At 47.5% G+C, this 13,357-nt stretch overlaps 1 protein-coding gene across 3 annotated transcripts; it reads left to right on the forward strand.

Moving 5' to 3' along the window:
- The first annotated feature begins 683 nt into the window (after nucleotides 1-683).
- LOC130031028 (cytochrome P450 4A6-like) lies at nucleotides 684-12,886 on the forward strand. 3 transcript variants are annotated; one of them, XM_056122242.1, is made up of 12 exons: nucleotides 684-896; nucleotides 3,490-3,631; nucleotides 4,369-4,413; nucleotides 4,862-4,989; nucleotides 6,342-6,466; nucleotides 6,776-6,930; nucleotides 7,307-7,413; nucleotides 7,848-8,038; nucleotides 8,121-8,254; nucleotides 9,695-9,759; nucleotides 9,883-9,959; nucleotides 11,502-12,886. In XM_056122242.1, exons 1-12 carry the CDS (start codon nucleotides 702-704, stop codon nucleotides 11,668-11,670), a joined length of 1,533 nt encoding a protein of 510 aa, XP_055978217.1. In that variant the 5' UTR covers nucleotides 684-701; the 3' UTR covers nucleotides 11,671-12,886. The 3 variants fall into 3 exon arrangements, with proteins under 3 accessions (XP_055978217.1, XP_055978218.1, XP_055978219.1); XM_056122243.1 differs by lacking the exon at nucleotides 6,342-6,466 and having other exon boundaries at nucleotides 6,798-6,930; XM_056122244.1 differs by lacking the exons at nucleotides 3,490-3,631; nucleotides 4,862-4,989.
- Nucleotides 12,887-13,357: the final 471 nt, after the last annotated feature.

Here is a 13,357-nt window from a genome sequence, read left to right on the forward strand (position 1 = left end):
ACAAGTAACAGGTCAAGTTTATTGAAACTAGATGAATCTTGTCAGAAAAGTAGCTTTATTGTTTTTAATAGAAATGGCAGTGATTGGGAATGATTTGCCAAACTGGGAATCTCAACGGCCGTTTTCCTTTCTCTACAGACACCTTCTCATCTCTCAAATGCAGGCAATAATGGAACCAAACATGCCTACCAGATATTTGATCAATGAGACTATGAATTTCTTCATTTTGGGCTTCGTGTCTGTTTCGCTTACAGCTATGTCCAGACAGCAGAGTGGCAGGACACCGTTGGGCTCAATGAATAGCTGCTGAGTAATATGGAGAGGAGCCAGGAGTGTGCAGCTGGGAAAGCTCCCTCATTCTTTCTCAGATAGATCTTCAGTGACTCAGTTTTGTTGCTGAGGTTGGTGATTTACACCAGTGTCGACATTACTGTTTACATTTCCCATGTACAATGGCACACCCAGCCACCAAGTGCCAGTATTCCTCCACCGTTGTCCCTGAGGCCCTTCTCCAGTCCCCTCCTCTGGCAGCCTCAGTTTCCAGTCCTGGCAATCAGACACAGTTGCCTCTACCAGTCCATAAGCCCTGCCCCCTGCAGTCACCTCCCCAAGGTGGGTGGGGCCACCCTTCCCTGACATTGATGTGGGTTGGGTGATCAGGCACAGTCAGGCTGAGCCAGCCATCCTGCAGTCACGGCACCATGAGTGTCTCCGCACTGAGCCCCACCAGATCCCTGGGCAGTTTCTCTGGGCTCCTGCAAGTGGCCTTCCTGCTCGGCCTGGTGCTGCTGCTGCTCAAGGCTGTCCAGCTCTACCTGCACCGCCAGTGGCTGCTCAAGGCTGTCCGAGAGTTCCCATCACCTCCCTCCCACTGGCTCTTCGGGCACTACAAGGAGGTAGGAAGGAGCAGGGAGGTGAGCGGGAGGACTGGGGGAGGCTTCAGGAGGTGTGGTGGTCAGCAGATCGTTGGAAAGTCTTGCTGCATGACCTCTCTGGGTCTCGGGGAAGCCAGCTCCCCTCTCGGGTCATCCACCCCAGCCCAGGGAACTCTCTGCTCTTAGAAACTGGGGCTGGTGGCTCAGGTTTTTCTGGCTCTCCCTCCTGGGGTATAGCGGCAGTCCTGCACTTACAGGGCAATAACTGTGCCTCCCTGGGTCTCCCCCACCTGCTGGGCAGCCTCAGCTCTTTCCACAAAACAGGGCTTCTAGATACTTCCCTAACCAGTCACTCAATCCATCCTCTCTACCAGCCAGAAACCACAGCCATTGCTGTGTGGTGGGGTGCCCAGTTGAAGGAGGTGTTGGGTGACAGGAACAGAGGTTTACCAGTTTGGGGAGGAATGATGTCAGGGCCAGGGAACCCACCAGTCCTGTTTGACTGCAATGAGGACTGAGGTTTTCTGTGCCCAAATTCCGACCAGTGGCTGGCACATGTGAGGAAGAGGCCAGGATGGCCCTGGATGAGGAACTGAGATTTGCACAGTTGGCAAATAACTTCCAGTGTTTGCTTCCAGTGCTTATTCACTGAACCCCAGCTTTGTAGTGAACTGTGCACAACGCACTCTCACCTAAATTCTGGCATCTCATTCCAAGGGTTTGCTTGCTTGTGGTTTTGCCTCTTTACTGCTTTGTTTCTTTCTATCCCACCCAGGAGTGAAACCAGCTGGTGTCTGTCTTTGTCTGACTACACTCATCAAGACCCTTTGATTTTTTTCCTGTGGTTTTTGTTATGTACGTGTTGCTGGGGATCAAACCCACATGTCATATATGCGAAGAGCACACCACCTACCACTGAGCCACATCCCTAGCTCAGCTCTATTCCAGACACTCTCTGTGCTTCTGAGCAACTGACTGCAAGTGAGAAGGTGACATAAAGCCTCTTCAGATTTACTGAATTTGCTAAGATGGCTCACAGCATTCAGGAATCCCATGTCATTGAAAAGAACCACTGCTGTGTGGATGAAAGGAAAGAAATTCATCTTTTTGGGACCAGTGAGATAGCTAAGGAATTAAAGCACTGACCAACCCCAGTGGGGTTTCCACTGGTGAACCCCATTTCAATTTCTAACACCCCAAAGTCCTCTGTGCACTACTGGAAATAACCTCTAAGCGCTGCAGAGTTCTGTTGAGCTGCTCCACACCAACTTCTCACAGTTGGCCCAGCTTATAGGCTGCTCTCATTTGAAGAAAAATTCTCACTAAGGTTATCACTTAAGGATGGAGAGAGTACAGGGGTTAAGGTGATTGCCTAATATGTGGTTGGCCCTTATTTAATCCTTTGCACCACATATGGTTCTGCAAGCACCACCAGGAGTGATCCCTGAGCACCACCAAGTATAGCCCCAGAACAAAGAAAAGTTAATCACTTAAACTAGCATGTATCTATAGAAGTGTGAGGCTGAAAGACAGACATTATGGAATACGAGGAACTAGTGATAAGCCAGTAAAAAAATTTAAAGTGAAAAACATTTGTCGTGGAACAACATTATGGTTCCTATATTCTGATTGCACAAGAAATCACGTGTTTGAGATAAGGGTCAATCTCTAAGGCATGAGTGTGAGGAAACTGAGGAAGAGCAAAGCTCTGTGTTTGGCCTGTTCTGGCCTGATCTGTACAGCTGCTGTCCCTTGCACTAGTCACTAGAACAGTCACTCTGTGGCCAAAGGAAACAATCCTTTTTCTTCTACTTTCATGGCAAACTTATAAGCTCTGAAAATTCATCTTCTCTGTACACCCAAGGATAAGATCCCCAAATGCAAATTCAAAGGATTTTAAAGGATTCAAATTAATAGTCTGCTGGAGAGAAACTGACACCCAGGTCCTAAACACAAGAACTTCTCCAGAGTTTATGTCATAAAAGGCGGTCTTGCAGAAGGGCTCTTGTTCCCTGAAATGATTTTGTAGCATCCTCCCATTTTTGTTCCTGCCAGTTAATGAGAAGGATGGTAAAAGTTTCTTTGGAGCCGGTAGGGTCTGGACTGAGTCCATGTACCAAGAGACAAGTCTTGGGAAGGCTTGTTTTGAATATTCCCTGTATACCCCACACACTACTCTGTTATCAAGTATTGAGATTTGTGTTTGATTATTTGCCAACATATAGTAACCAGGGTGGTAGAATAAAACCAATATTCAAATTTGAATTTTTAATAATCCACTTTATCTCTAAGTAAACATAGAATATATTGATTCAAGTGATCATACAAGTTGCTCATGCAAACATTGTAGTCATGGCTTGCAAAAATTCATGTACCAAGAAACCAATTTCTAGGGTAAATATTTCTACCCAGTTTCATCTCCAACAAGAATACCATATATGTCAAACCTTCATCAACCCCCAAGTGTGGGTTAGAGGTCATAAAGAAGCAATTGTAATATTTAGTTCTGCTGATTGATTCAAAACTTTCTCATTTGTGGTCATTTCACTCTTCATCTTCTCTTCAGCTATGAGGAGCTAGACATTGTCTTTGGTTTGTCTTACTTTGATCATAGTTCCAAAATAATGAAGAGCTGCCTCAGCTACTTAAAAGGATAGAGAAGTTTCCGTGTGCCTGTCCTCGCTGGTTATGGGGCACAAAGGTCACTATTGTGGTCTATGACCCTGACTACATGAAGGTGATTCTGGGGCGATCAGGTAAGAGCAAATCCCCCTTTTACAAGCACAGTAGCTCCTCCCACATTGGTTCTGGGTCGGTAGAGATGGTACAGGGGTTAAGGTACATTCTCTGAATGTTGACTGATTCTAGTCAACACACCTGCTCCCAACATTACATGATTCTCAACCACCAACAGGAGTAGCCCTAAGCATTGCCAAGTGTGGCCAGTAAAATCATGTGAGTGCATAACCCTGGAATTCCAGAAGAGTAGAGGTTCAGTCAACAGTGCCTGAAATTTCTATAGACCATCCTCCAAGCCTGCCTAAACCAGCAATATTTACTTAAATGAAATATAGCTTAAGTAGCAATGTTAGTATTTTCTTTTCTTTTTTGCTTAACCAAATTGACATCATTTGTTATATAAAATCAGACACTTTGATTTGAAAGTTAGAAAATAATTAGTCATGGTGACAGAGCCACTACAAATTATAGAAAGTCCATAGCCTTCTGCCTTTTGTTTGGTGTTGAGGAAAGTATATGCTTTTTTCCGAGTCATCTCTAGTTCAGAGTATTCTGATGCTAAAACTGAGTCTGAATTCCAGACACTGTAGATAACAGGACAGGAACATCAGGGTAAGAGGTAGTGGGATAACTTAAGATAGATGGTCAGCAACAGTCACTGGGAATGCACAAACTCTCATGTAAACCCTGCTCCACTCACAACTCTGCTTGTTTGTCCTATAGCTTTCTTACAATGCCCTTCCTTACCTTTCAGACCCAAAGTCTCCAGTTCCCTATAGATTTGTGGCTCCCTGGATTGGTAAGTATATGCAACTTTCAGGAATACAGTCCTTTCAGAATTCTAGTCGGGTGCTAGAATTCTCTCTGGCTCAAGAGAACAGGTGGCATATACCTTGACAGACATGTATCTCTGAATCAAACTTCCTCTCCAACTTCGAAACCCTCACCCCCCTAAAGCAATGAAGACTTCTTTAGGTTTAGTTTCTTCCACATCTCAATCCTCTCAAATTCTCTTCACCCAACTTCAAGTTCTTATATCACCTAACCCACAACACCATTTGAACCTTTATCACTCAGACACCTTCATCACATCTTAGTGCCACACATGAGAAAATTCATGATCGTGAAAAGTATTCTACCTGTGCCTTGATGATGTTTCTCTTGGAACATCCATGGCTCTGCCCAAAGCATCCAAGTCCTTCTAAGCACATCTCCTCTCTCCCTGCGCATACCCTTGTCTGGGCCAGGTTATGGTTTGCTCCTGTTGAATGGACAGCCCTGGTTCCAGCACCGACGCATGCTGACCCCAGCTTTCCATTATGACATCCTCAAGCCCTACGTGGGGCTCACAGCTGATTCTGTGCAAGTGATGCTGGTAAGTCTGTCTTCTTCTCACCCACACGCCTTTAGCCACACCACAGGTCAGAGTCTACTCTTACCCAAATGCCCCTCGAGCTCCCACAGGCATGTCCATAAAGACCAACAAGCCCACAAGCAGTGCTTGTTCTCCAAAAATAGATAAGTTGGGAGATGACCCAGGCACCAATTGGAGACACACTTGGCTCCACACCTACAAAAGTAGCCATGAAGAAGGGGACCCTTTTCAGGCCTCCTCACCTTGTGCGAGTGAATCTTCCGAGAGAACTGAGCCTCCCACCCAGTGGGTCAGCTAACAACAGATGAACAAAGGAATTGAATCTACAGAGACTGATCTCTCAGCTTTTTCTCCCCCAGATACCTGAGTTCACTTCACTTGTCCCTTCTTCCATCAAGCTAAGCATATTTAGATCAGTGAAGTGGATGACTGTCCATCCCATGACAGCTGACCCTGTTGTAATGAACTGTTGGTGACAGGATGTACCTCCAATGTTCTGTAATGCCTGCACTTCTGACTGGGCCCAGGGCTTTTGCAAGGTATGGAGTCCCCCATGGAAGGCCATAAATGTCCATGTGCATCTCAGAGCCACCTTGTGCGAGTGAATCTTCCGAGAGAACTGAGCCTCCCACCCAGTGGGTCAGCTAACAACAGATGAACAAAGGAATTGAATCTACAGAGACTGATTTCTCAGCTTTTTCTCCCCCAGATACCTGAGTTCACTTCACTTGTCCCTTCTTCCATCAAGCTAAGCTCATGGATCAGTGAAGAATTCCCCTTTTGACTCTGAGAAACAAAATCTGTTGGTCTCCAAAAGATAGGGATTACTTTCATCATTTGGGTTTTTTTAACTAAAAATATTAATATAATTATCATTTTGGCCACATGCTTATAATAGTGTTAATGCTTGTGGTTATTGTTATGATCAACATAGTTACCTTGTCTCACCAACTCCAAAGTGCTGAAGATTGTCTATCAATGCCCTTAAACTATGTCTGGTTCATTTCACTCTTTTTCCCCACCAATCACTGCCCCCCTTTCTTGGAGTTCTCATTTTATAATTCAGGGCCAAGGTTTTGCCATCTTTTTGGTACAAATCACCCCATTGTCTAGTTTCTCTATACCACAGAAAACTGGTTCTTAGTATTCAAAACAAAATCAACTCTAAGAAAACATGAACAACAATTCTAAGATATTTTGTTAAATGGTTATCATATTATCAAAACACGTGCTTCATGCACATAGTTTACCAAAACCCATTCTGCTTTAGAAAGGGCGGAAGAATATTTAGTGAAAGGCAGGACAAAGCCTGTCAGTTGAGGGGACACAGATGTCCATGCCCCTCCCCCCAGGATAAATGGGTGGAGTTCAGCAAGAACAGTGCCCCCTTGGACATCCTTGGACACATCTCCCTAATGACACTGGACACCATCATGAAGTGCGCCTTCAGCCACCCCAGCAACATTCAGACCGACAGGTCAGTGGCTACCCCTGCCCAGCTCTGGGAACTCTCTGTGAGCAGGGAAGTCTACCTATGAACCAGCATTAACAGTGAAGCTCTCAGTGGTCCTGACAAAGGACAAGCCCTGGCAACCCCTCTCACCCTCCAGATCAGCCACAGCTTGATTCCTCTGGTTCCTGATTCCTGGCCTCTCAAGTCTTGTCTAAAAGACAAGGGGGATATAGATAAAAAATAACAATGTTTCCCTGTTTTGTGGACCCCCCTAGGATCCCCATCAATGCCAGGGCACTCCTTTCCCATATGCTCTGCCCCATCTTCCTGCAGGAAGTCCCTCTCCTATACCCAGGCTATCGAGGACCTAAAGCACCTCTTCTTTTCCCGGGTGAGGAATTTCTTCCACCAGAATGACTTCATCTACAGCCTGACCCCTGCTGGCCGGAGCTATGCCAAGGCCTGCCAGCTCGCCCATGAGCACACAGGTAAAAACCCATGTCTGAAGATCTCCCCACTGGCATCAGCCACCCCAGGGACCCAGGGGCTTGTCCCCAGCACAGTTGGAACCTGGCTGGCCACTCAGGATTTGAGGGTTTGAGGTGCTGGACTATGAAAGCATTTCAAATATCTCTTCATCAGGACGCTGAATGAAACCCCCACCCAGGCAGGGCTCAACAGCGTCCCTGGGCTGAGTCCTGAGGCGTGGCCTGAGCAGTATCATGGAGCTGGAGCTCTCACCTGCTGTGCACCCATGCTCCTGCACTCCTGATTCACTGCAACCAGACTCTGGGGATGGGAAGTACCTGGGGCTACTGTGGTCACTGACCACCTCAGTTCTGCCTGGAACCTCTGTCCTGACAGACCGTGTGATCCAGCAGAGGAAGATGCACCTGCAGGATGAGGGCGAGCTGGAAAAGATCAGGAAAAAGAGGCACCTGGATTTCCTGGACATCCTGCTCTTTGCCAAGGTAGGTGGAAGTTGTAAGTGTGGAGGGGTGAGTGTGGCATGTAGTGTGGAGGGGGTGAGTATGGTGGGTAAGTGGAGGAGGGTGAGTGTGAAGGGGTAAATCAGGGTGGTAAATGTGGTGGGTAAGTGGAGGAAGGTGAATGTGAAGAGGGTGAATGAAGGAGAATGAGTGTGGAGGGATGAATGCGAAGGGTGAGTATAGAGTCGGTGAATGTGGAGGAAAGTGAGTGGAGAAGGGCAAGTGAAAAAGTGTGAGGGTTGAGTGGAGGATGGTGAGTGTGGAGGGTGAGTGGAGGAGGGTGAGTGTGGAGGGTGAGTGGAGGAGGGTGAGTGTGGGGAAGTGAGTATAGAAGAGGGTGGGTGTGGAAAAGGTCATGACTTTGCCCACACACCCAGAGAGAGAGGGGTCAACCCACTCTCTCCTGATGTCTGCAGCTGGAGGATGGGAGCAGCCTGTCTGACAAGGACCTGCGGGCAGAAGTGGACACGTTCATGTTTGAGGGTCATGACACCACAGCCAGTGGCATCTCCTGGATCCTCTATGCATTGGCCACACACCCCGAGCACCAGCAGCAGTGCCGGGAGGAGCTCCAGAGCCTGCTGGGGGATGGCGCCTCCATCACCTGGTGAGTGCCAGTTGTAGGCAAGCCCAGTACCTCAGGAGTGGAGCCAGGGCAGCTCCACTCACACTCAGGATGCTCCTTTCAGGGACCACATGGACAAGATGCCCTACACCACCATGTGCATCAAGGAGGCGCTGCGGCTCTACCCGCCTGTGCCTGGTGTGGCCAGACTGCTCAGCTCACCTGTCACCTTCCCTGATGGGCGCTCCCTACCCAAAGGTAAGCCTGCTCCTGGTGCACTCCCTGAGAAGCAGCATAGTGGAAGGAGAGTGTAGGTCACGGGGCCAAAGACAGCACTGAGCTCTCACTGTTTCCCCTCAAGAATCAATACTTTGGGGACAAAAGAGATAGTACAGCAGGAAGGCACTTGCCTTTCACACAGCCAGCTTGGGTTCATTCCCCAGCACTTCTTATAATTTCTCAAGTTGAATAGGAGTAATTCCTGAGCACAGAGCCAGGAGTAAACCCCCAGCACTTCCAGGTGTAGCCTCAAACATCCCTGCTTTAACAAAAATTAATATTTTGTAGTCAGAATCAGGGATCAGGTCTCTGAAACACTGCCAAAGGCCCCAGCAAAGTTCAGTCAACAAGTTCTGGCCTCTGAGTGTGGCCTCAGATATTGAGCTTTCAAACCATGTCCAGGGCCAGAGAGAGTGGTCAGGGTTTTAAGGTGTTTGCCTTGCATGCAGCCAACCCGAATTCAAACCCTGCTACCACATGGTTCCCTCAGCACAGGCTAGAGTGACCCAAGCACAGCGCAGGCAGTAAGCTCCCCACAAGCACCACACATAATAAATCAAAATAGTCATTTTCTGCTCTGGAAGGGCTGGCTAGATGGAGAAAGGTGGAAGGAAATGTGGTTTTCTCCTGAGCTCCAGGCAACGAGAGAGCAGGATTCACCGCAGAGTTCAAGGGCCCAGTCTCTGAAGACAGCTCCCAATTCCCTGGGCTGCTTCCTTTCCCCTCAAGAAATCAAAACTGCATTCCTGGTAAGGTCAGTGAAAGGCTACAACAGCACCCAGGAAAGCTCAAACAAGTTCTGGCCTCTAAGTGTGTCCTTAGGACTTCAGCTCAAAAATGTTTTTTCCTGAACTGGGAGGGCTGGGTCATCAGAGTAAAGACACAGACACACACAGACACACACACACACACACACACACACACACACACACACACACAGCCCAAGGTCTGAGCCCACCTCTGCCAAATAAATTGTGTGTTTAGCACCAAGTCACTTAGCTTCTCCTGAACTCAGCATCCTCACCTGAACAAAGATCTGTCTTTCTTGAAGGCTGTTTTTATGAAAGAAAGTAAAAAAAAAAAAAGTCAATTCTCATCCCCCAAAGACTCAAGGAACAATTGGAAAAGTTACTGCTGCTAGAGTTTCAAAAAATAAAAAAATAGAACCTTGCATCCCCATCCTGGTCCTGTTCTCCCTCTGATCTGAGCACAGGGGAGTCACCAGATGCGCCCCTCCACCTACCCCCACCCCACCCCCACCCCCCACACACATACCCTCTTTACACAGGATCCTACAGGCAGAGAGATGACGAGGTGACAGGTGACACACAAGGTTTTGTGCGGCCCACTTACACTATGGGCTGGGGAACTGGGGCCCCAAAGGGAGTACTCAGTCTTCTCTCTCCTCCCTGCCCCCAGGAATCTCAGTGGGCCTGTCCATTTATGGCCTTCACCACAACCCAAATGTGTGGCCCAACCCAGAGGTATGATGTGGGGCAGTGGGTTGTCTGGATCTCCTCACCCTCACCCTGTCTCTCCTCTCCCGAGGCCTAACCCCACCTGGACTGAAGAGTCATTCTGTCCTGTTCTGTCCCTTTTCTCTGCAGGTGTTTGACCCTTCCCGATTTGCACCAGGTGCTGCTCGACACAGCCACGCTTTCCTGCCCTTCTCAGGAGGCTCCAGGTGAGTTCCTTAGAGTTGGCAGGGAGGGTTGTGACCTCCTGTGTCATGTGCCCTTGAGTCTCCCCCACTGATCGTCAATAATCACCAATGAACAGGCACAGCAGCGGTTGCACAACCAAGGTCCTGCCCTTGCCTCACATTGCAGAATTCAGCTCCAGCTCCAGTAGACTGCTTTTTTCCACCACAATGATTCACTCTGCCCAGAGTCTCAGGTGGATTGTGCCCACCCCTCAGAAGACGGGGGTGTTGGGATTACCTTAGGAGCTTTAGAGGGAGCCTCAGGAGTATTGGAGGAGATTCACACCCACGGTGTCTTTCCTGCAGGCTTCTGCTCATGGATATGTGGCTGCCAGAATAGGCAGGGGAGAACGAGGGGCCCAATTTCAGGGTCAGATCTTTATTTTTTTTCAATTCCATTGAGTTTGTTCGAATTTTAAAGTACATCTTAAGCCTCAGGAGAAGGAAACTCAGCTCGAAACACCATTCCTGTATCCAAGAGTTTTGAGTCAGGAACCAGCACAAGCTCTGCTCATTCTTCTCTCCTCACTCACTTCTGCATAAGCAGATTGTTGGATGCTCTTGTTTCTGGAACTTCCTGGGCTCTGAACACTAGTATGTCCTGAATGGTGGTTTGGATCAGAGGAGGAAGAGGTGCAGAGGCAGAGGGATGAGAACAGATTGTCACTGAACTGAGCCTTGAGGTTGTGGCAGTGGAAGGAAGAGTACCCTGCAGGTCAATATGAACTGAGCCAAAAAATGCACCTGAACAGGGAAGCGGTGGGTGAGGCAACAATGCAGGAAGGATGGATGCCCACTGAGATGCTAGGATGTGTCCCCCCGTTCTGGAGGGCCTTGGAGAGTCAGACTTAGCTGTGCTTCACTGTAGAAGTAGGGGAGGCAGGGCACATAGAGACCCCAGTGAGGACAGGAAGGAAAGCAGGGGCACTTCTGTAGGACTGGAAGACACAGGAGCTGGTAAGTCAGGGTAATTGGGAGGTGGTTGTCTGGGCCATTCATTGAAGCTGATGGTTCAGCTGGTTCAGGGTCCATGTCTGGGGCTCCTCCACATGCTTCCTGATCCTATCCAAACTTTTGACTCAATCTCCATCTGGTTTTCTCCATATGACCAGGATCCCTGAATGTTCCCAATGGTGCGGGCCTGAGGGTCACCCCTTCATAGTACTTTGATCTGATTCCCCACTGTAAACTGCCATGAAAAGATTGAGCAAGAAAAGAGTCCTGAGGAACACTTGGAGACCACCTGACCTTGGGCTTGGAGCCTGCTCTCCCTTCGCAGGCTTTTGGGCCTGCTAAGAGAGAGGGAAGAACTTGGGCATGGAATGAGGGAGATACGGGCCTTCCTAAGGTTGGGGAAATTGAGCAGGTCTCAGAGTTGGAATTCAGGCCTATGTGGGTTGAGGAGGGACCGAGAAGGAACTCCATGAAGGAAACCCTGGGTCTAGGTACATGGCAGCTCTAATAGATGCTCGCCAGCCCAGAGCTGAATCTGAGACCATTTCTCGTATGACTGTCTCTCCACAGGAACTGCATCGGGAAGCAGTTTGCCATGAATGAGATGAAGGTGGCTGTGGCGCTGACCTTGCTCCGCTTCGAGCTGGCTCCTGACCCCTCCAGGGTCCCTATTCTCAGTCCAAAAGTTGTGTTGAATTCAGAGAATGGAATCCACCTCTACATCAAGAAACTCACATAACCTATGTGGACCGTGATGCCCACCAGTCTGCCTACTGTCACCTGTTCCTGCCCAGACCAAGTCCCCTTGCCAGCTTTCTTGCCATCTCACTGTTCCCCCCTCCCCACTTGTTTGAATGTCTCCCTGTCTTTACACCCTCCACCTCTGACTATCCCCTGAACTCTTGAATGTCTGCCTTTCCCCAGCCTCTCTCTTCCCTGTCTTATAACTTTTCTACCTGCCTGCCTGTTCCTGTATAAGTTTCCGCTGCTGCTACAACAAAGGACCCAAATGTCAAGACTTTATAATTTATACTCTTACCACTTAGGAATCAGAAATCCATAATGGGTATTGCTCAAAGAGAGATTTGGGGGCAGGGGGGGTAGATAGCCTTTTCTAGCTTTCTAGACATGTTTCTTGATTGGACTTGAGTCTCCCTGATTATTCCGGATCTCTTCTATTCTTAAATGCACTGAATGCGGATGCTAATCTCATCTCATTGTGCTGGGGGACTTTCCGTGGCAGTGATCAATCCCAGCTTCCCCTGAGTAAATAACCTGCTCAGCCTGCTGAGCTCTTTCTTTCTCCCTAACTCCCTACTGGGAGGTCTTCTATAAACTCCACAAATCATTGTCACCTGCTGGTGCTGTATACTCAAATCAAATCTGAGATTGTACTTCTGGTTCTGGAACGTAAAATTGGAACAAGCACACTCAATAATCAGCAAAAAAAAAAAACCAGAGGAATTCGGCGGCTTGGTGTCCCCAACTTTATTAAAATCTCCTGTGATCCTTTTCCAATAGTCAGACTCATCTTATTCCCAAAATAATGCTATGGCTTAAACAGAAACCAGTGGCCATTTAGGAATTTAATTTGCAATGTAGTTAAAGGCACTGGAAAAAATGAGACTCTGGGCTTAGTTTTCAGAAACTACCCCTGACTTAGCCTTGTTGCTACTAGACAGAAGGGTTTCTTACAGGGCACACAGAGAAGCTTTCAGGTCATTTGTGTACATTTGGGAGTTCCAGTCATTGATACCATCTTTCTTCTCCTACTTTCTACTGTGAAACTAGTAAGCTTTATTATCTTATTATAGTCCTTAACTTGACCAAAATGTGTTTTAATTTCTTAAAATTTTATTTTAATGTAGACAAAAGTTAGAATTGTTGATATAATTCTAGAATTAAAAATTACTATATAACAAAGCTCCAATATTAAAATTGATAAATATAAAAAATTGATTTTATGTGAAAATTGTTCTCTTATCATTAGGTTGTAAGTCCTTGTCTAAGGACTTGTCTAAGTCCTTGTCTTAAGTCCTTGTCTAAGAATTTGCTAAGCTGTTCGTTGCTAGTTGAACCTTCTGTGCTATTGTTTTTGTTTGTTGAGTTTACTTGGCTTCTATGTTACTTTCCTGTTGAATTTGGTATGCTCCTACTGGAATTTCAGTATTGAGGAATTAGGAGGAATGAAGTGACAGTGTGGTCAAGAAATTTCAGGATCTGCAGTCTGGGCCAATGAGTTGACATGGGATGTGGGAGGTGGGCGTGGCTTCTGGAAGTATGGAGAGGGGATTTGTGGAAGTGGGGAAGGCTGCCCTCCTGACTCCGAAAAACACTCAAGTTCACAGGCAGGGAACTGGGGCACCTGAAATTATTTGCAGTTTGGTGTCACTGAAGAGAATATTAGTGAGGTGACAAACTTAGCT

The sequence above is a fragment of the Sorex fumeus genome, unplaced genomic scaffold (genome assembly GCF_029834395.1).
Source record: "Sorex fumeus unplaced genomic scaffold, SorFum_2.1 ptg000045l, whole genome shotgun sequence".
In the NCBI taxonomy this organism is placed as follows: Eukaryota; Metazoa; Chordata; class Mammalia; order Eulipotyphla; family Soricidae; genus Sorex; species Sorex fumeus.